The 23498-nt window shown below is 35.9% G+C and overlaps 1 protein-coding gene across 5 annotated transcripts in view; it reads left to right on the forward strand.

Moving 5' to 3' along the window:
* Positions 1–22564, forward strand: part of LOC106079083 (collagen alpha-1(XII) chain-like) — a 171696-nt gene extending 149132 nt beyond the window's left edge. For all 5 annotated transcript variants that reach the window (XM_056007152.1, XM_056007149.1, XM_056007150.1 and 2 more), the window contains 9 exons: positions 3461–3625; positions 5210–5309; positions 6422–6619; positions 7820–7852; positions 8449–8635; positions 9038–9170; positions 9983–10069; positions 12636–12783; positions 15346–22564. In XM_056007152.1, coding sequence (XP_055863127.1) covers positions 3461–3625; positions 5210–5309; positions 6422–6619; positions 7820–7852; positions 8449–8635; positions 9038–9170; positions 9983–10069; positions 12636–12783; positions 15346–15353 — 1059 coding nt within the window. In that variant the 3' untranslated portion in view covers positions 15354–22564. The remainder of the gene's footprint in view (positions 1–3460; positions 3626–5209; positions 5310–6421; positions 6620–7819; positions 7853–8448; positions 8636–9037; positions 9171–9982; positions 10070–12635; positions 12784–15345) is intronic.
* The last annotated feature ends 934 nt before the right edge of the window (positions 22565–23498 follow it).

Genomic DNA, 23498 nt, shown 5'->3' on the forward strand with positions numbered 1-23498 from the left:
TGAAACTTCTTCTTTGTTTAATTGACATCAATGGAGCATCGCATTTTAAAACACATAGTTTATCAGCCTCCACATATTTTGCTCACTCAATATATCGAAGAGTCATTTCTAAGTTCAATATTGAAATGTGTGCCATGTTCACAGAGGTTGAACATTTAGATCAAACTTTCAAATATATATTTTTTTTAAATTAAGCTAAAATTTATTCTCGTCAAAAATAAAATATGATTGCTTCTTCCTAAATTAACGTAGTCTCCCATTTCTCATCAGCTCGCTTCTGACACCATTCAAGTTAATTGTTTTAATCACTGTTATTCTGAGGCGAAAAGCAGCCACATCCTTGCTTCTGTCACCTCTATGGGCATTCGTTTTAATTTTCTCGGCACACACACAAAAACTGCGCTGTATTTCGCAGGGTGCCTCCTACTGAAGCAGGGTACCACAGAGTGCTGACCATGTTCACCTGTAAGGAACCCACCTCTAACGTTGCGCATGGAGGCACAGTGCTAATAGTAGTACAAGACAAAGAGAGGGGTGGGGGCGTTCCATGGTTCGATCCCTTATGACGAGGTGCCAAGAGAAAATTATAAGAGCGAAGTGTTTTCTAAATAATTTTATTCTGTTTTCTTATATCTAGGATGATACGTGAGTAAAGGGTAGATTGATTCAAACAGAGGATCTTAGTAGTGTAATTAAACTCTCTCTCTCTCTCTCTCGCTCTTACTCTCAAACTCTCGCCCTCTCTACAACACATTTGCACTTCTACACTTTCTATCCATCCACACACACACAGCCACCCACCCTATCTCCCTATCTCCCTATCTCCCTATCTATCTATCTATCTATCTATCTATCTATCTATCTATCTATCTATCTATCTATCTATTATTATTATAGCTTTTATAAAGCGATACTTTCATGCTTATAGCATGCTCAGAGCGCTTTTGGTTCAATCTCATTTGTGGACCAGTGGGGGGAGGGGGTATCTAGGAGTTGGTTTTCCGTGCTGCCTTTAGGCGCTCAGTACAAACACAACTCTGCCCGAGTCGGGTGTCAAACCTCGAGCCCCCTTCTAGGTAGCCAAGCCAAGTTCAAGCGCACTTGGCCATCTATCTATCTATCTATCTATCTATCTATCTATCTATCTATCTATCTATCTATCTATCTATCTATCTATCTATCTATCTAGCTATCTAGCTATCTAGCTATCTCTATCTATCTATCTATCTATCTATCTATCTGTTTGTCTATTTGTCTCGCTCTGTCTGTCTCTCTGTTAGTCTATCTGTCTGTCTATCTATCTAGTGATATAAATATACATATCTTGAACGTTTTTCTAAACTTGCTTCTATCTGTTTCTCTCCTATTTCTTCCTGTTTTCTTTCCTTCACTTTCTTCCTTGCACTTCGTGTTTCTCATTTCTACCCTTTCCTTCCCCAGCCGCGGGAATGGTTGCAGTGAGTAGCGGAGGGTAGAGGCTCAACTGTTTATGCATGAGGACAGTACGTTATATCTAATCTCAACTTTGCCCCTACTTCTCCCCTTCACCTAGCCTGCTGCACTCCTTGACCTAGTTATCATTAAAGCGAGGCTTCCCCAAAACAAAAACAAAAAACAATCCCACACAGCACACGGTTACAGCCCACCCGAAATAGCAAACAATACCTCCAAAGTGGCCCCCTCACATAGATGTAAATTACCGATTTAGTGTTTTCTGTGTGGGGGGAAGTTTTATGATCAACTAGATCTATATCTCCTCCTTTCCCCTTCCAGACCCTCAGGCCTTCAGTGGGATACAAATGTTACAGTCAAGTGATTCCATGTGGGAGAAAGAGTGAGTTATGAGAGTCAAGCGTTGTTTTATAATCTCCACTGAGATTTTGTTCTTCAAGAATGTAGCCTCTGAGTTCAGTAAAGCTGATGTAGTTGCTTAGAAGAAAGATAGTTTTTACTACTAATGAACTTTCAATGGTATTTAATCATTACATCAAATTTAATGGGGGGGGGGGGATCCCACATGCCATTAAACAAAGAACTTGGTTTAGAGTTAATCCTCGTATAACGCGTGTGTATATAGATGAAGTCCAAAGATAATGGAAGAAGTCTAAGACATTTACCTTTGAGATTTAAGCTTAAATTTGGGTGGACATGTCTTCTTATTTTATAAAATACAGACCTTCCTTAAAAAAAAGATGATTACGTACTATAAAGGCCGTGATGTGACTGTGTCCAGTTGGTCACCAGTTTCAGCCCAGAGCACACTTGGCTTGTTTGTTCTAGTCTTAACTTCTTGCAGGACAGCAGGAGATGGAAGTGTGTAGGGTTTTAAGTCGAGACAATCTTCAGGATAGTTCGAAGCACATTCGGAGCGTGGTAGCCTATCGGATACAAAGGTAGCAAAACAAGATGCCCTATGTCTTGCAGAAATATATTTTAATCGATATTACACTCTATTGTAGTGAATGTAGTAGCTTTTATGTGAAGGATTTTTCATAATAACAACATAATAATGATTATACTGATAATAAAAATGCTAATAATATGATTATTTTTTTATTAACAATATAAATAGTTTTTATTATTTAATTATTATTACAATATTATATTATTATTATCATTGTATTGCTATTTTGTTTATTATTATTATTACAAATCATAATAGCAATTAAGGGAATACAAACTTATTGTAGTCTCCCTTAACCATTGAACCAAAACAAAATTCACTATTATCTCCCCTTCGAGTCCTCCATTAAGAATTGTTCTAATGATGTGTTAAATCTGAAGTAGCTTCGTTCTCCAATTAATAACAAGTTCGTACATGTGAATACATTGTTCAACTTTTTTTTTCTAATGAAGAAGTGTCACGACCTCGCGTTGATAAAGCCGAGACCTATCGTTTGGACCAATAACAACGTTGCCACGTCACAGACTGTTGGTCTAAACTCCCCCTCCCTCCCCCCCCCATGGGTTGCAGGTCGTTCAGGCCTTCTGTAACGATTGGTCTCGGAACAGCTCGGAACAGCTCGGAACAGCTCGGCACAGCTCGTGTAGACCCCAGAAAAAAGGAATTCCTCGGTGTTGACAGATGGTCATACCAACCTTTCAATGAAATTGATGAGAATGATTTTGTTGAACAGTTTTATTTTAGAGCTGACAGACAGCAAACAAAGTATCCTTCTTATAGTCTCGCAAGTCAGCCTTGGTTCAACTGTAACTTAATGATAATTACTTCTGTATGACACTCTTGGGTGCCTCTGAGTCCACCCAGCTCTAATGGGTACCTGACATTAGTTGAGGAAAAGTAAAGGCAGTTGGTCGTTGTGCTGGCCACATGACACCCTGGTTAACCGTGGGCCATAGAAACAGATGATCGTTTTTTCTTAAAAGGGAACTTTATGACTCTAAGTCTAAACCATACAATTCGAAATCGTTTTAATAATTATTTTTTTGGGGCTGTCAGGTTGTCCATGTCTTTGACGTCAATGACCACAACAGTCTGTCGTCTGCTCTCTCTGACCTCTACAAGATGCAAAGGACCACCGGAGGGACCAGGCTGGAGGAGCTGATACGATACGCCAGACTTAAGAGCTTCAGGCGTACCGTGGCCAGACAAAGCGTTGCCCAGGTAAGAGTGGATTAAGTTCATCTCTTGATTTCTTCGACTCCATTTGTTGGCAATGACTTTATTTTACGTCACAACTCAGTCACACAGATTTATTTACATTGATTTGTAGTAGCACGTTTTTCAGGCTATATACATGCTCCGTGCGCTCTGGTCTAATCTTTTTTTTTTTGTCTAAGAATTTGGTAAGAACATTTCGTGCTGGGTGCTCAGCTAATACGTTACAGCTCGAGACATTGATAGGTTGCCAATAGTTTGTGTCACTCAACATAAAATAAAGTAAAACGATTTATATCGTTATATCGTGGAGGGTTATTTAGTGAATCAATTTTACATAGTTCATTTTATATCAGTATACCCACTGTAAGACAACTTACAACTAAGTCTATTTTGGGTGTTTTTTTTTTGTTTTTTTTGGAATCCATGATTCAAATGGGTGTCACCAAAACAGTATCAGTTCATACACTTATGATTTCATTAACATGGTTACAGTAAAGTAATGAAGTAAGAAATTGTTACCTTGGTCCAAACATTATCATCACATTGTAACTTAAAAACCAAAACTTATCTGGCAGACATGTTGAGGATAGATAGAGGGAACAAATTCTTCTACATTTGTCATCAATTAAATAAAGGTATAAATCTTCAAAAGATAACTGTTCAATTATTATGTTATCTTTTATATTTAAAAATATAGTATGTCTAAACCAGATTATTTCATTAGTGCTCTAAAACGAGGTGTCAAATAGCTAATAAAATCAAATTATTATAATGAGCAAAAACAAAAAATTAATTATAGTATTTATGATTCTGGGGCATATTTATAAAAATATGCCACCGTGAACAATAGTGTAATTAATTAATTTTTTTAATGAAAATATTATTTAATAGCAAAGACATACTACATAACTATAGAAACCATCAGAGTCAGAAAAATGATACAAGAATTAGCATATCATCAACTAAAGGATAACCAACCAAAAATAAGTCAATACACACCAACACTTACACACCAACACATGTATGACCGCACCCACATACCAAATAGGTACTGAAACCATCCGATGTGGTGGATTATTCAGAGCCTCAAATATGATATAAGAATAGCACATCAAAAACTAATAAATAGCTAACCGGGAATAAAAGTAAATACACAAATAAACTTACACATTAATTAATACATGCATAACCATACATACATACTCTTCATACTGATTTTTTTTCACTTTATTATCCAATAAATACATTAAAAAAAAAAAAAAAAATTGTGGTATCACAACAACAAATGTAAAAGCTTTGTTTAGAAATTGTTCATAGTTCTTGCTTTCATTTGCTTGTCCTTTTTCCTGCCCTAGTCGCATGAATTTTAAGCCATACAATCCACATGGGCTTGCATATCACACGAAATGCCTGATCTGCGAAGTTTTGACGGTCATTAAATGAGTATATATAATGATTAGAACATTACCCTATCCTGATCAAAAAGAATGCTAAACCTAATGTACATATTTGTAGTATAGTGCACATTGTTTGGGTTTGTTAAATGTGCATAAAGTCCACCTCAGAAAATGTCCTTCTTTATTTCAGCTTGTCGTGCTCATTACTGCCAGTGCTTCCAAAGATCTGCACAAAGTTAAGACTGAGGCAATCAAAGCCAAGAAGAATGGCATCACTTTCTTAGCCGTGGGTATGTACCGATAGACGGGACATGCCCTTGTCAAACCTAACTCCATAGCCTGTCTTTTAGCCTTTACAATCCCAACCTCTTTTAAACCCAAACTCCAAAACCTGCTTTTTAGCCTTCACAATCCTAACCTCTTTTAAACCCAAACTCCAAAACCTACTCTTTAGTCTGCACGATCCCAACCTCTTACGTCCTAGGGGTCATGTAAATGTCCACAACTTGTTTTGCGGGACTCATAGCAGTTGACTTCAATGGATGCGTCTGCGGCCTTATTATCTTAAGTGGGCAGGAAGTTCGAAGGGTTGGATATCACCTCGTTGCGGGCTGTAAGTGGCCCGAGTGCCGTAGTTTGTGCATCCCTTCCTTAGAACATGGTAAAATTATGGTTAGAAAAAAAGAAAACACTATTTCTAGAGGGTGATTGAGTCTGAATTGAACAACCATGGATGAAGGTTCCCTGACAAAATAACGCGTACAAAAAGCGCGAAGAAAAATAGCGCCAACTAATAGAGCGGGAAAAAAATATTTTTCAGTAATAATGCTAATATTACTATTGAAGAAGATAGAGACCTCAGCGATAAATGCTACCTAGGACCTTCACTTACTAAAATCCAGTACTTGTATACACATCATGTATATAATTCCGCACTATTTTGTCTTGCGCTATTTTGTCGGGAAATTTCACGCTATTTTGTCCGCGCTATTTTGTCGGGTCACCGTAGGTGAGTGTTACTGTTGCTTGCATTTTGTATGCAGCGTTTTCTTATTTTTTAAGTTACTTGTTGAGCATTTAAGAATTTAAATTTGAAGTTCCAACTTTACTGAGTTTATATTTGGAATTCCAACTAAGTTTCAACAAAGACAGAGCTTAAACTTTTATAGAGTTTAAACCTCTATAAAGTTTTTCTGATTTGCCTTTAACTTAAGGAGTAAATTTCGATGTAAACTTTAGCTGGGTTTTAATTTTGTCTTCGTATCAACTTTCAACGAATTTTTAACTTTAACTTTGGATGAGTTTAAACTCTGGCCTAGTAAAAGATTTCTTAAACTTATTCTGATCTCTGACGTATTAACTGCATATATTAACAAAAACCAAATGTTCCTAACGTCAACAGGGGTAGGGAAGCACTACAATCAGGAGGAGCTGGAAGTTGTCGTTCAACATGGTGACCGCAGTGACATGGACAATGACCTAGACAGTTTCTCCCCCTACCTTGACAATGTTGGCTCCAGACGTAGACAGATCTTTACTGTGGACTCTTTCCCTGATCTTCAGAGCATTGTGATGGAAGCAGCTATGGAGGCTTGCACAAGTAAGTGTGAAGTCTTTGAGCGTCATTGTCATCTAGAATGACTTTCTTTAACAAGTCTAGTTTATAGAAAGCTTCATTTTTTTTTTCGCCGTGCTGTAATTCTTTATAAGCTATCTTGCAGGTTTGCATTAGTGAACTATATTTAATTAAACTGCCATTAAGAATTGCATTTATGTGAAATTTAAGTAAGTAAAAGTAAAGTCCCCCTTACAGTTACAGACCTTGTGATCTCTAGGGCAGTGGATGTTAACGTCATCTGTTTCTTTGGCCAACGGTTAACGAGCGGGGTGTCATATGACCAACCGCCTTTACTTTCCCTAGCTTAAGTCAGGTACCCATGAGAGTTGGGTAGACTCAGGGGCGCCCTAAAAATCCCTAAATTCAAAATCCCAGTGTTTACCGAGATTCGAACCCAGGACCCCGGGTTCGGAAGCCAAGCACTTAACCACTGTACCTTGTACCTATGTAACATTTAAGTTCAGTGTAATTATATCAGAATCTTTGCCTAGAACGCTATTCTAACTTCAATTGGACATTTTCATACATGGGGGAAAAACTATAAATAGCAGTGTTATTGGTGCATCCGGTGTACAGACTAAAAGACTGTGTTAATAAGTTGTTGGTTTGTGTTTGTAAAGTATCTGTGAGTTTTTTGTGCACATATTTGGAAGAACAGAATCAAATTATATTTTTCTAAGCTCTTTACATTTCAGGCATAAAGTAATTTCAAAAGGAGGTATTACAGTTTTAAACTAATGGGCAACTAACTAGCGTTAGCGTTGAACGTTTGATACGAAGATCAACTGTCAGGCACTGAGATTAAAATTGTAGCTAAATCCTTTTTGTTTAGTTGGAAACACGAAAGGTCAAACTAGCGTCCTTGACATTGTTAAGGTCATTGGGAAAATCTGCAATGGACCTCATTCACCAATCGTAAACAAACAACTTTTAGCAGCGAGATTCTATATTTCTTCTGTACAAATTATGTAATCCATAGTGTCTGTCACGTGATACGTATTTTTCATTGTTTTATCAATATTATGACGTGGCTACATTTGTTTATTTACGATTGGTGAATGAGGTCCATTGAAGCCTCAAATGAGTTGCCTTGATATAGTCTAGGTGTAAGGCCAATCAAGTTTTGCTACTATCTACCCATATTATTAACTTCTTTTTTTTTTTTATTCATTTTAATTCCAGCGGAGATTGCCCACATCTCAGTAGCTGATCAAGGTAAGTGATATTTTCAAATCGAGTTGAAACTTCGCTAAATTATTCATTGGCATAGAGTATGATAGAGAAGACATGAATCTATAATTTGAAAAGAAAGTTACCAATTAGTCAACTAGTTAGTGGTAATTAATTATTTTGTCCATACCAACAAAAAAAAATAATCCTTCTGAATTCAGAGATAAGGCTAAATTAGTTGGGTTTAGTCCCCTTAAATAATTGTTAACGTAATAATAATAAATAATTATGGCTTTTATATAGCGCTTCTTTCACGCTTATAGCATGCTCTGAGCGCTTTGGTCCAATCTCATTTGTGGACGAGCTGGGGAAGGGGGAGGGGCTATCTGGGAGAAGGTTTTCCGTGCTTCCTTTTATAGCTGGACGCATTTGACTATTTAATGGCCACTGACGTTATTTTACATTATAATAAAAGTGATGAGTTTCTTGGTGCGCGTAACTTTGCATGACGCGTAGGATGTAATCATCTTCTTTTTTGAAGTAGCGTCTGTATTTCATAAGATAAGATAACTTAGTAAAGGGCTTACAGTTTCTGTTTTACTACTACCACCTATGCCCTGCCATCTTGTATGTGTTGACAGCGTGTGGCACAAGGCAGGAAGCTGACATGGTGTTTGTGATGGACAGCGAGAGCGCTGGGCGGAAGAACACTTTGAAATCTCTAGACTTTGTCAAGAAAGTCGCCAACTCGGTAGATGTCGGGAATGACACCATTCAAATCGGGATGCTCCAACCAGACGAATGTATCCCTCCGCCGGAATCTTTCAAGTAAGAAAATCATCTATCTTGTTTTATTGACAATCTATCAATTCATCAGAATTCACCTCTAATACATGTATTATAACAATGCGTATTGTGATAATTTTATTGTATTGACGGTTATTTTGATGTCAGACTAAATTGATATTCTGGTAGGAATATTAGATTGACTGATTGACCTATAAACATACTAGATTGACCTATAAATATACTAGATTGACCTATAAATATACTAGATTGACCTATAAATATTTAAAATATGATTAAATTAAGCTTATATTAAATTTATCATAGAAGACCTTTACAAGTCATTTAAATACTTCAAATAATAAAAGCCCTTTTAAATTATGGATTATGGTATCATAAATGGTCATTCCAACGCAATGAGTTTATATTCTCCTCTTCGAACAGGTTAGATAATGATAAGGACCACTTGACGTCTGCTCTAGAAACACAGGATGTGGACAAATTACCTGGCTTGATACGTGAGCTGAGGAGGCACGAGTTTAACCGCAAGAATGGGGGAAGAAAAGACGCCAAAAAGGTACTTTACTAGACTCACTAGATAGGACCAAGGTACTTTACTAGACTCACTAGATAGGACAAAGGTACTTTACTAGACTCACTAGATAGGACCAAGGTACTTTACTAGACTCACTAGATAGGACAAAGGTACTTTACTAGACTCACTAGATAGGGCCAAGGTACTTTACTAGACTCACTAGATAGGACCAAGGTACTTTACTAGACTCACTAGATAGGACAAAGGTACTTTACTAGACTCACTAGATAGGGCCAAGGTACTTTACTAGACTCACTAGATAGGACCAAGGTACTTTACTAGACTCACTAGATAGGACAAAGGTACTTTACTAGACTCACTAGATAGGACCAAGGTACTTTACTAGACTCACTAGATAGGACCAAGGTACTTTACTAGACTCACTAGATAGGACAAAGGTACTTTACTAGACTCACTAGATAGGGCCAAGGTACTTTACTAGACTCACTAGATAGGACCAAGGTACTTTACTAGACTCACTAGATAGGACAAAGGTACTTTACTAGACTCACTAGATAGGGCCAAGGTACTTTACTAGACTCACTAGATAGGACCAAGGTACTTTACTAGACTCACTAGATAGGACAAAGGTACTTTACTAGACTCACTAGATAGGACCAAGGTACTTTAATAGACACACCAGATAGGACCAAGGTACTTTAATAGACACACTAGATAGGACCAAGGTACTTTACTAGACTCACTGGATAGGACCAACGTCTTAATGCAAGTTATATGAATATCAACTTGCTGGGATAAATGTTATATTTCCTATGTTCTTCCCACTTGTACAGGTAGCAATTATTCTTGTTGATGGTGAACTGGCGGAGCCTCTCAAGGCTTTGAAAGAAGCAAGACGCGCTCAGCTGAAGGGGATAGAGGTAAGCCTCTGTTGTTTTCGGAAGCGTTAGACATCACCCAGTGCAGTCCGCACCACTCGCGAAGCCCAGAAGCCCATTGCGTAGCTACTGCCTGTATTCATTATCAAATCTTCGTGTTACATTTCCTCAAATATTGACTCAGATCACCATTCGGGTCTCTAGAATGTCACTACAAGCTTTTATCTTGTCAAATCCTTTTGCAAACAGAAAATTGTATATTATTCCTGCTTTTATTTGTGTTACGAATGCACTATAAGAAGTATGAAAATAGCTCTTAAAACGGTCGTAGACATTAGATTAAAACGACTGATTAGAATGGGCGTGGCTGCCTTTATTGTTACACTGTGATTCTTAAGGCCTTGTTTAGTCTCTTTGAGCAGTATAATACAGCAAGAGTGAGAACAAAAAGATTTGGACACGATCTAATGGAACTCAAAGAGACACTTCATAAAATGAAAAACAAGGCAAGTGTACCAGACTGTGAAATAGATAAACAATGTCAAGGACGTCGTATTGAAAGGTCACTGTAGCCAACAAAATAATTGCTTTGAGCTGCAAGCGACAGAGATTAGATATTTGATTTGGTAGTTATAAAAGTACATAAAACATAATTAATAAGAATAGAATGAAAATCATATCCTATCAATACTTGTGTATTTTTTTCACACCAGATAATTCGTTAGTTTTGCTGTATGAAAATATCCCATCTTTCGAGACTGCGGAAATATTCTCTAGTAAAGAATTTAAATTTCGCAACTTCTGACGTCATCGCTATGCAAGACATTGATGATTGAAGAATACATTGACCGACTAAGAAACACATTAGCATGTTGACTGTACTTTTAAGAAGACTAAGAAAAGAATTTGGAGATCGGGTATCCACCCTGCCATTCGTCCTGCCATTCACCCTGCCATTCGTCCTGCCATTCACCCTGCCATCCACCTTACCAGCCTCCTACAGATTGTGTGTACTCTAGCTCATCACAGTATTCAACGAGCTCATTCAATTTACCTGTTGCATTCGCCTGGGTCACGGATCATTGATCAGTAATTAGTCATCCAGTGCAAGAGTGCAGTGCTTTTTACCCAGAACAAGTGGCAGTGTAATGATCAGGGGCGTAGCTAACGATGGTAGAAGAAAATGTGATCCCTTCATTAGTTTATATATTGTAATAGTCTCTCTCCTCTTTTTATCTAGGTAGTCTTTGTTGCCAGAAACATGTTACTCTATGGTAGACTGTGTTACTCTATGGTAGACTATGTTACTCTATGGTAGACTATGTTACTCTATGGTAGACTATGTTACTCTATGGTAGACTATGTTACTCTATGGTAGACTATGTTACTCTATGGTAGACTATGTTACTCTATGGTAGACTATGTTACTCTATGGTAGACTATGTTACTCTATGGTAGACTATGTTACTCTATGGTAGACTATGTTACTCTATGGTAGACTATGTTACTCTATGGTAGACTGTGTTACTCTATGGTAGACTATGTTACTCTATGGTAGACTATGTTACTCTATGGTAGACTATGTTACTCTATGGTAGACTATGTTACTCTATGGTAGACTATGTTACTCTATGGTAGACTATGTTACTCTATGGTAGACTATGTTACTCTATGGTAGACTATGTTACTCTATGGTAGACTATGTTACTCTGTGGTAGACTGTTATAAGAAAGCTTTTTACGCTGTTATTATATTTGCATCCTTTAAATAAATCCCTTCTCAGACCTTGCGATCTATTGGGCAGATGATGAAAAGGTCATCTGTTTCAGTGACCCACGGTTAACGATGATGTCATATGGCCAGCACAACGACCAACCAACCGCTTTTACTTAGGGCTGGGTGAACTCTGAGGCGCACTAAAGATCCCGAAATAAAAAAAATTCCCAGTCGCTTACTACTCAGCCACCGCGCCTCCGTTTGTAGCTAATTTGAAATTAATTTTAAGTAGATGTTTGGCTGTAAATCGCTACCTAGCTGTACGTAGCATGATTAGATCATTGCTACCTAACTATTCGAAGATGGGCTGAGATCATTGCTACGTAGCTTGAATTGTCATAGGGCCAAAAGGAAAATATTAGTCTGGTCTAGCGGCCAGACACTTTTACTTGCGATGTACGTGAGCGAGTTAGTTTCTTCAGAATAGGACTGTGAATGTTATATGAGATTCGAGTCATAGTCTTTTTAGTACTGAGAGCTGCTGACAAAACGAGTTCGATAAACTTTTTTAGGTTTAGAGTTTACATAGTTCGTCCGTCGTGGTTCAATGATGACCACTTTTGTCATCCAGGGGGCTGAGGGCTTTGCACTTGGGATTTGAGTTTAAAACAATGTTAGACATAGTTTATGTAATGAATAAAGTTTAGTATTGTGAGATAGAGTTAAGCCAAGAGTCAGTTTAGCGGTTGCATTTAGACTTTTTATTTGAATTATTTTCATAGTTAGGTTTGGGGCTTTTGTTATGGCTGCTAAAACAGTCAGAGCATCATTACTTACACTTATCATACCTATCATGCCTATCTGAGCTCTGCATGTTTTGATATTCTTTTAGGTGTTTATTATAGTGGTGAGCAAGGATCCGCCCCAGCCGGAGGTGAGAGACATGTGTGCCTACCCTCCCCAGCAACACCTCTTCCAGGTGCCGGACTACGATGGTCTGAGGTCGATAGAGGACAATCTCATTGAGATGTTGTGTGACGGTGAGTCTTCTTACAATTAGAAGTAAATAGCTGGATATTACTCTCGGCCTAAGGGCCTTTAGTTTGTGTATTACTTTAATGTAGTTGTGGATTGGATTTAGATCTATATCAAACTTTGGCTAACGTTTCTTTCAAGTATTTTTATTTCGCCACGAAAATAAAAGTAGATTGCGAAAATGGGTTTGCCCGATAAGGCCGTTACATTCATTTCAAATATAAAATACTGTGAAAACGGGTTTACCCAAACTATAACATATATACTCTTTCTTTAACAGAGATAAATTTAGCTTTTTAAAAAAAAAAATTTTGTGCCCCCCCCCCCTTTTCGGTTGTGGGAGGGACATTAAACATACACTACTGTCTGCCATGATCAAAGGACATTCATCCCCATGTTTTATCAAGATTGGTCAACCGGTTTTGATTTCTATGCAGGACATACATATATACATACATACATACATACATACATACATACATACATACATACATACATACATACATACATACATACATACATATATACATACATACATACATACATACATATATACATACATACATACATACATATATACATACATACATACATACATACATACATATATACATACATACACCTTACTTTCTGCTTTATATATTGCATAATTGTATCAGAGGTTCGATCATCATTCCATACACAATTCTGTGCATTGGCTACTTCACGTCACTGTCGACTATGAGTATGACACATTCTACTATTCTACTTCCGGATTTAAGCATTTAGGCCTCTCTTCTGCACCAGTTTAGATCGTAGCTAAGTTTTATTTTTATAAATGGCTTGACGGTTGGTCGAGATTCTTTCGGGAACTGTCACATTTAAGAAAAGTTTGAAATAAACGCTTAACAAACAAAATAAAAAATGCTTTTAAAAAACGTATCCAAGGGAAAGAACCACAAAAATCCCTGCTATATCTCTCAACACTGAAACTATTAACTCCCCTTTTCTTTATAAAACAAAATTAATGAATTACTACTAAATGATTAACTAAATGGGCAATTTTTTTTATTCATGGATTGTCATGGACTATAAATAACTGAGTAAAATTTCAACTTGATCTGAGTAAGGAAAGTGGGAGACAAAACATGTACACAATTTGTACCTGACAGATAGAGTTATAAGATTTGTACACAATAAAATACTTTAAAATAGCAGTGCTTATGTTAAGATTGAATTTATAATTTCGGATCAGTTATTTTTTAAAGTTGTAGTAGATCTAAACTAACCCTAACAAATGTGTGCTATTAGAAATATTTGTAATCACCGTTACAATAACTACACTGGGTAGGGCACGTTTCCCGTTAGGGAGACGAACGTATGCCAAAGGCAGTCTTTTTTGTGAGCTAAAAGGTGGTCGACGTAACAGAGGCGCCCCACGGAAACTCTTCAAAAACCAGATTAGGCGTCAACTTTCCTTGGCTGACGACATAGAAGAAAGCACCTGGCTGCATGAGGCGTCGGAACGAGACAGCTGGAGGTCACTCACGAAGGCCGCGGGATACACATTTGAGACCAAAAGAAAATCTGCTGCCGAGGACAAACGCAGACGACGAAAAGAAAATCTAAATCGACCACCTGCGGACAATGGTTATGCTTGCCCTGGATGTGTCAAAATATGAAGGTCACAGCTAGGGCTGCGCAGCCACGGGAAATACTGTATTCCTCATTAATCTTCGGACTCGAAGACAGGCCTTATTATTATAAAGCGAATTTCATGCTTTTAGCTTTCTCAATACGCTATGACCTTATCAATGGTCTGGACCAGTTGGGATGAGGAGAAAGAAGGGATACCTACGTGAAGGTTACCGTCATTGCTTTTTAATTGTATGTTAGTTGTTTTTTTTGGAACGATCTTGAATTCGAACTCGGCGGCTCAAGCCTATTTAAGCCTCCTCAAGCCAGCACACTAACCACTGTGCCAGGGAAGAGCTTATGAAAATAGAAGATTTTACAATAATCTATCAAACTTTATAGCGGCCACCTATTTCGTTCTGCATAGTTACACCACCACATTAGTCAAGTACAATTTTTTCCTTGTACAATACGGAACAAAAAAATTAAATAAGCTTCAAGCTTCATGTCAAGTAAGCTACTGTAAATTTATTATTGCTTAATATATAGTGTCATTATCTTTTCATTATTTCCACTCGAAGGATTAAAATATATTTATTTCGTAATTTTGTTACTTGAACTAAACACGGATCTCCACCATACAACTGGACATTGGGTCATTAGATTCAACTTTTGAAAATATTTAGTCGTATTCACCACTCAATTCCATTGTAATAGATGTGTAGGAGGTCGATGTTAGTTTTGAGCTATGAATGCAGAATGGATCAACAAAGTTTGCGTTCTTTGTCATAGTTAGACTAGATCTCAGGCGTTATGAAGACATTATAAGTCTATTAAAAAGCCCTGACTATAACTATGTTATCATAGTACTAAGTAGCCTAATTTTCTTATTATCATAAAATTGAGGTAATTATTATCGCTTTAAATAAAACCATTTCTGTATTTCGTTTCAGAGTTGTAGTTTGTGCTGTCCATTTTGCGAGGCATTCGAGATTGCTAAGTCATGGATGTTTGCACAACCTTCATCATCATTATCATTCCCGGTTGCTGCGGATGTGAAAGAAAGAGTGATTCAACTGTTTTAGTACAGTGCTGCTATCAAGTTTGACAAATTTATACTATTTAACATGCTGAATGCTAGTTGGAGTAATAGAATGTTAGCCCGAATTAATAGGAATTAATTTTAATTTTGACATAAACACAGTTCCTACAGTTTAAAAGAAATATGTTTATAATACTTTTAAATAATAATAAATACAGTTATAAAATTGGTATTATTTATTTTTCCCAATTATTGGCACTTTAGGTTTTATTACTTATACAATTTCATTGAAATAAAAACAATTTTTTTTAAATACTGACTTAAACCTATAATGACTCTATCAGGTCGTTTTGATCACCTAACAAAAGACAGGCTCTAGTCTAGAAGGTTGTAATTAAATTCAGAAGTATTGCAAGCTATTATTGGGGGTGGGGGGGGGGGGGTGGGGGAATCTATACACACTGACTTCACTACCTTCAAAAAGTAAGCGTAGATATTCAATGCGACATGGTTTTATACGTCTGACCCAAAAGTCATAAAGATCATACTTACCTTTGTTGCACTTAAACTCGAATAGATTTTTGTGTTCTTCTTTCCTATCTAAGTGTCAGCAGCCACTATATAATTCTGTTTTAGATGATTGTTATGTTTTCAATTTTTCTTTTTAACCATCACATGCCAGGAATGTAGAGAAATTTCGGATAGCAAATTTGGAGGGGGGGGGGGAGTAGGAATTAGGTGGAAAAGTTAAGCTCTAAGAGCTAAGAAAGAAATAAAATGTCATCGGAAAAGCTTAATTCCTTTTATTGTTCTGAATCTGGAAGGCTTGCAATGTACACAGACACTGGCACACAAAATCAAAACTCCTTGAAGCCAAGTGAGATTTTGGCAGTATTCCTAGAAGATACTAAGAACAAGTACTTCTTAACACTGTATACTAAGAACAAGTACTTCTTAACACTGTATACTAAGAACAAGTACTTCTTAACACTGTATACTAAGAACAAGTACTTCTTAACACTGTATACTAAGAACAAGTACTTCTTAACACTGTATACTAAGAACAAGTACTTCTTAACACTGTATACTAAGAACAAGTACTTCTTAACACTGTATACTAAGAACAAGTACTTCTTAACACTGTATACTAAGAACAAGTACTTCTTAACACTGTATACTAAGAACAAGTACTTCTTAACACTGTATACTAAGTACAAGTACTTCTTAACACTGTATACTAAGAACAAGTACTTCTTAACACTGTATCTTCAACAAGGGAGAAATTGATTGAAACATTCAAGCCAATAGGTTTTAATAAATAAATAATACAAAAATTTAGCGACAGGATAGAAAAACGCGTTTTGGTCTTATGGTGGCTGGCCTGTAGCTCTTGTCTTATGGTGGGTGATCTGTAGCCTTTGTCTTATGGTGGCTGACCTGTAGCCTTTGTTTCATGGTGACTTGTGGCTCTGTGGTATGTGTTCCTAGGATTTCACGAAATCCTTCCTACGAGTTACACTACCAGGACAAAGGATAAAGAAACCATAGTTGATCAACTTGGACAGGTTTAGGTAGTCACTCTTGAGGAGTGTAGACTGCCGTTAGAAAAGCTCTTTGGATGAAAAGGTTAAACTCCCATTCCAGTGCACAATTCAAGGTTAAGGCTAGGGTTAGGGTTAGACCAGTCAAAGACATTGAATCTATAAAGGATAAAAGAAACACTTACTTTTCTTAAACGTATGGGCCCAGCTGTTTAGATCTCTGATTATTGACATTCTCATTGAGTGTTCAGAGACAACTTTTTCATAAATTTAAAGGATGTTAAAAGTCATTTACATCAACTTTTGGAGAGTCGATAAACTGTCTACAAATATTTAATATTATCCTAAACGATGTCAGAGAATGCCCTTACCTGTTGTTTGTTTAAGCAGAAATTCGATATACGCCTGGAATACTATGAATGACTGTGTACAATGTTGTAACAATAATTTGCTTGTACATCATATTTAATGATTTATCAATGTAATCTTATTTCCTTTCATCAAGAAATCATTATCTATTTTCTGTTTAACCTTGTCATTGTAATGTACATTTCAATACATGTCCTATTTATTTGTACTATAACCATGTAATGAATAAGGAAGAGGTGATACATAATGGATACAAACTAGAACGGCTACTCTCATGCCTTTATACTGTTGTACAGTCCCCTTATTGTAATGACTTTGTATAGCCTGACATTAACTGCTTGGTTGATTGCATAGCCAACTTAGTTTTAGATCACGTGATTGATGCTCTGGCCATGCCGTGTCAAATTGAGTGGAGCCTGCAGGAGGGGGGGGGGGGGGAGACGATATAAACATAGTACCAGTGTTGGAAATATCTATATCTTAGTTTAACCATAGACAGTGTCTTGAAGATATCTTAGCTCTATCATAGACAGTTTCTTGAAGATATCTTAGTTTAACCATAGACAGTGTCTTGAAGACAACTTAGTTTAACCATAGACAGTGTCTTGAAGACAACTTAGTTTAACCATAGACAGTTTCTTGAAGACAACTTAGTTTAACCATAGACAGTGTCTTGAAGACAACTTAGTTTAACCATAGACAGTGTCTTGAAGACAACTTAGTTTAACCATAGACAGTGTCTTGAAGACAACTTAGTTTAACCATAGACACTTCCTGCTACTATTAAAAAAATAATATTCATTAAGGTGTACATTTTTTTCAAGACGATTGCTTACATCCAATCGTAGACTATCTAATATATGAACTTCATCTTCTAAATGTCTGAGAATAGCGTTTTGTTGCAATGTTCAATCGATCACACTCTATGACTAGTTTCAATAACTATCCATCTATTGTGAATCCATGGTGTCTTTAATAAATTATCCTGTTTTGGTTTTGTGTCTTGATTTTTGTGTCATCAATCATCTTATATTCATATGTATTGCGTAACAAAGATTTGTATGAAGTGTACCCCTTGTAAGTCATAGCGAATAGTTTTCCATCCCTTTTGTTTGATCTCAGAAACTTGGAAACTCCCTATGTCTTGGCTGCACATTTATGTACACAATTAGATCTGGATGTATGTTAACTTGAAGAGGATCCCCTCTTTAGACCTCTAGGGCTTAGTCTTGTAAGGTGGAGACTGGGAAACGGGGGTGAGGAAATGTTACATATGAAGTGAACTAGGCAGTTGCCTGTGGCCTCCAACTGGTAGGGGCCTCCAACTGGTTGGGGCCTCCTACTGGTAGGGGCCCCTCTAACTGGTAGGGGCCCCTCTAACTACTAGGGGCCTCGCACAAGACTCAAAACAACGTTTTTAGAGAAGAAATGGTGAAACTTGTGCTCAATGCTATTGTTAGAGTACTCTAGGTTTTAAATAAATTGCGCAAAATATAGTAATTTTCCCCCCTATTGCATTGGGGGCTACTGAATTCACTTCGCCTAGGGCCGGCCCTGAATTTCTAGTGTGTTGATGTAGAAGTTTGAAAGTTATTTGACATGGCTGGCTCGGGATAATCACAGCTGTTTTCACGAAGGTGCTTTATCATGTGACTTGTGTGGGATCAAAGTGCAATACTGTCTGCTGTGCCATGGATGTGTTGGACCCGTGAATGTTAAAAAAAATTTTCCTTTTTCTTTTTAAAACAAAATAATTCTTTCAAACTCTGACCAGATTTTATTTTTACATTTGTACAAATATCTTCCCGGCATTCTTTAAAGTGTTCATACTAATGAGAAATTCGCAATCAGATTTGAAATAAAATCAAAAACTTTATAGAAGTGATTCGGATGCGCTAATTTTGAAACAGAGAGAGAGAGAGAGAGAGAGAGAGTGAGAGATAAAGAAAATTTGGAAAATTTGAAAGCGCGAAATGAAGACGACAATACAGGAAACAATTCAGATGAACATGGAATGATGAGTAATAATTTGTTCATTTGTAATCTAAAAAACAAATGGGCCTTTTGTATTTGGCTATTTTATTTGATTTTATTTTGTATTATTATTTTAATTCATACATTTATATTGGATTTCTTCTCTATTGATGTATTGTTAAACCAGGCACTAGCCAAAGGGAGACTATCATTAAAATAGGTTAGTGCCCCTGTCTACTGTTGTGCTATGATTCTGAATGACAATGTCACGAATTGAATGCAGTTATTTTTTCCGATTGTCATTTTCTTTTGCTATGCTCAAATTCATGTCTGCTGTACATATTACTAGTTCTGTATTTTAATTGCTCCTGAAAGATTATTTGTCTTTGTCAAATGCATAATATCAACATACTGTCACGTTTCTCGTTAAATCCATATTGTTCTCTCCCCCTTGAAGTACTGATCTAATATTAGATCTAACCTCAATACATTTATGCTTCTTTACAAAAATTGTATACTATGCTTGGTATTTTTTTTTTTTAATTTTTGTATACTGGCGAAGACTAAACAAAGCTTTGGATAATATTAAATGTTTTAATTATTTTATATTAATATCTACATATGAATGATTTATTGTGGATGGTGTAATGAGATTTTTTTTTTCGTTGGTTTTATTTATCACTAAAAATAATTATCACACTAGAAACCACACAATGGACAAACAGTTATGTTAGGCCTACAGTCTAGAAATGAATATTAATATTTACCCATCGTTATATTAAATATATTAAATGATTAATCTTTTTTTTTCAAATAGCAATATAAGCTTTACATAGGCTAATGTATATTTAATTAATCTTCTGTAGTTCAATTTTCAATAGAAATAAACATATTTCAAATATCTGTTCCTCTCAATTCAATCTTGAGAAACAAATGAAATCTAAAATAGAAAAAATGACTTAAAAAGAAATAACATTAAATCCAAGGGTAAACTCTTCCTTTATAGCCATATCTCTTAATGCTGTAAGATTTATTTTGTTCTAAAAATACGTAATTACTTACCATAATTAATTTAACTAATTGGTTAACAATGAATAATTATGCTAAATTTCAACTAGTACTAAGAATGGAGATTAATGAGCTACTGTATTTTCCACTCAGAAGAAAACAATTCAAAGTGTTGTTAAAACTTTCATTTTATGTTCTAGATTAGGTGAATCAATGTATGAATGAATACATCAAAGTTTAATAAAGAACTCTAGGTTGTTTTAAAAATCAAATTACAAAGAAATGAGTACCTAATTTTATGCTAGCCCTAATTCCTATTATAAATATTTTAAACACATTTGAGCTTATTCTAATCAAACTTTGAGTTAAATACACAAAGAAACGAATAACAGATATTTCAAAATAATTGACTGAATCCAGGAGTTTTATTTATTGTGAGGTAAAACTTAGTTTCATTCTAAGCTTTTGAAAATAAGTTACAAATATAATTAATTAAAAATATGTGAGCTATAGGCCCTACTTTCTCATTCTTTTAAAATATCACTTAATCCAGCTTGTTTCTGCATATAAAAAACCCAAACCAAACATCTATCCCAGTGTGTATGTAAATAGATCTTAATATTCTTGTTTAATGTTTTATGTATATTTTTTTCAACCGGTTCTCAGCTCTAGTTTATTATGTACGTTTCTGGGTCACACTTGTTACATTCTCTTTAAGCAGGGGCGTTTCACCTGGTGATGTTTTGACTGTTTCTAATGTTGTACATCTACATACTTCTAGTTTTGTGATCAAATTATTATCAATGCTATTTCTAATGTGTACTAAACGCTACTTCGTGTGTGAATATTTATATATAAAGTTTATCACATTATTCTTCTAAATGTATCATGTAATTTAAGCCTTTTATTTTATTGCAAAATATAAATTAAAAAAAAAAATTTTTTTTTCGTTGAAATGTGTATACACAAATATTCTGTTTCTTGAATGACTTAAATGTTCGACTTCTAGGATTAGAAAACAAATAACTCACGTAAAGTAGATAATTAAAAAGTATGCACATCAATTAAACTGAGTGTCCAGGGTTCGAATCCTGGTGAAGACTGGGCTTATTAAGGGATCTTTGGGTGCCTGAAGTCAACCAAGCTCTAATGGGTCCTGACATTAGTTGGAGAAAAGATAAGATGGGTGGTCGTTGTGCTGGCCACATGACACCCTCGTTGACCTTGGGCCACAGAAATATCATTTTTATATCATCTGCCCTAGAGATCGCATGGTCTGAAAGGGGAACTTTACTTTTACTACAGGAATTCAAAACGAACATTTGCAAAATTGCAAACTAGAGAGTCATGTGACTTCAGTCTATTGGCCTCTGGGTCATTGGAATAAACGTAACATTTAACTTATTTTATATCTTTTATCAATGTATACATAACAGCAAAGTAAGGAGAAAAATTCACTACATATTAAAAAAAAGGATTCAGAAACCTTCAGAAATGTAAAAAAGATTCGAATACATGTAGAAACATTTAGAAACACTTCATTTTCAGAAAGCTTTTGAAGCATAAAAAAGCGTAAAGAAAAGTTATGAAGCATTCAGAAATATTACATACTGAAACGTTCAATAAAATTCCAAAACATTCAACAAAAAAAAGAAACATTTAAGAATTGTGAGAAACATTCAGAAACTTTTACCGAGATCCCGAAGTTTCCAGAAACATTTAGAAGCATTTAGAAGCATTCACAATTACATTTAAATTAAACCAACAAAGTTACCTGTAGTATTTGTAAGCTTTAAGAAATAGCTTAAAGGAATCTCCATTGTTGGAAAAAAAAACTAAATCAGTAAATAAGAAACATTTAAACTATTGTAAGTTTTATCCCCATAATTTGTGAATAAATAGAATATAATAATTTTTTAGATTGATGGTCATCACAGTATTTCTTATAGCTGTAAGATATCTTGAACTGGGCCATCATGTAACAATAACAACTCTTTCTAAATGGTTAAAAAATATTACGTCCGCTTATTGAATTGAATGCTTTTATCTAAGCTTGACTGTTACGTGAACTTAAATAATCATTGTTTAAGTGTCTGCCTACCCTAACCCTGTTTTGGACAACGCACAGCAATTTTCTTTAGAGTAAACAAAAGTAATATGAATGTTTTATTTTACAACTAAATGAAACTTTGTTAAGAATGAAACAATAAAAGTTTACGCCTCTATGGCATTCAATCAGTTTCTCTGTGTTTCTTGTGTGTTTTGTCTTTTTTTTTTATCCGGACAGTTTTAATTCAGCCTCGTCTGAACATTCTAAGATATAAAGAATTCTCTGCAATACGATTGCCATATATTTGTAGGAGCTGTCGTAGGCAGTAACATATTTAACACCTAGATGATTCCACTAAATAATATTTCCTTGAGATCGACCTGGAGCTCAAATCAGCGGAAGTGAGAAATCAGAGAACCCATTTTTTTAGAATGAATCGCCTTAGGAAGCGGAGAGTTCCAAGTGATGGAAGCTTCTGAGCCGCCATGTCTCATCCATCACCTGTCAATGGAAACGGTTTAGTCAGGCTTCATTAGATAATTCACAAACGTAACTTCAGGCTGATTCAGGCAACCCACTCCATTCTCCTTTTTTAAATAGGGGGGAGTAACAGTAACTTCTTTCCATCCCATCGGTACTCTGCCCTGATTAAGTGATGCCTGAAGAATGTATTTCGAACACTGGTGCCAGCACGTTGCATCAGGTCGTGACCCTTTTTGGTTTACCTTAACTAATAGTTTTAAGATCCTTTTTTCTTGTACATTTATATCTCATTTTTTTTTCGATGTAGTTTAAAACAATATGTCTTGGTGTCGGAGTTATTCGGGAATTCTTTCGTGGGTTCAGAAATAAAATGTGCCGCCTATGACAAATTTAAGCTTAGTTAACACAATGACCAGCAGATCTTCCGTTTAAAAGAAGGGTCAGCTGTTTGGTAGGCTGACCAGCTGTTGTCGCCCGCAGTACAGTAAATAAAGGAGGCATCTAAAAAGACCCAAACTCTTTTACTATTCCTCAGAAAACAAGAAAACTATTGACTCAGCCAATAGACCTAGAGTTTTTTAAAGTCTTGTTTGTATCTTTCTTTTCCAATTCAGTTATTGAAACCAAGACTTACACATT

This window comes from Biomphalaria glabrata, chromosome 12 (genome assembly GCF_947242115.1).
Source record: "Biomphalaria glabrata chromosome 12, xgBioGlab47.1, whole genome shotgun sequence".
Classification (NCBI taxonomy): domain Eukaryota; kingdom Metazoa; phylum Mollusca; class Gastropoda; family Planorbidae; genus Biomphalaria; species Biomphalaria glabrata.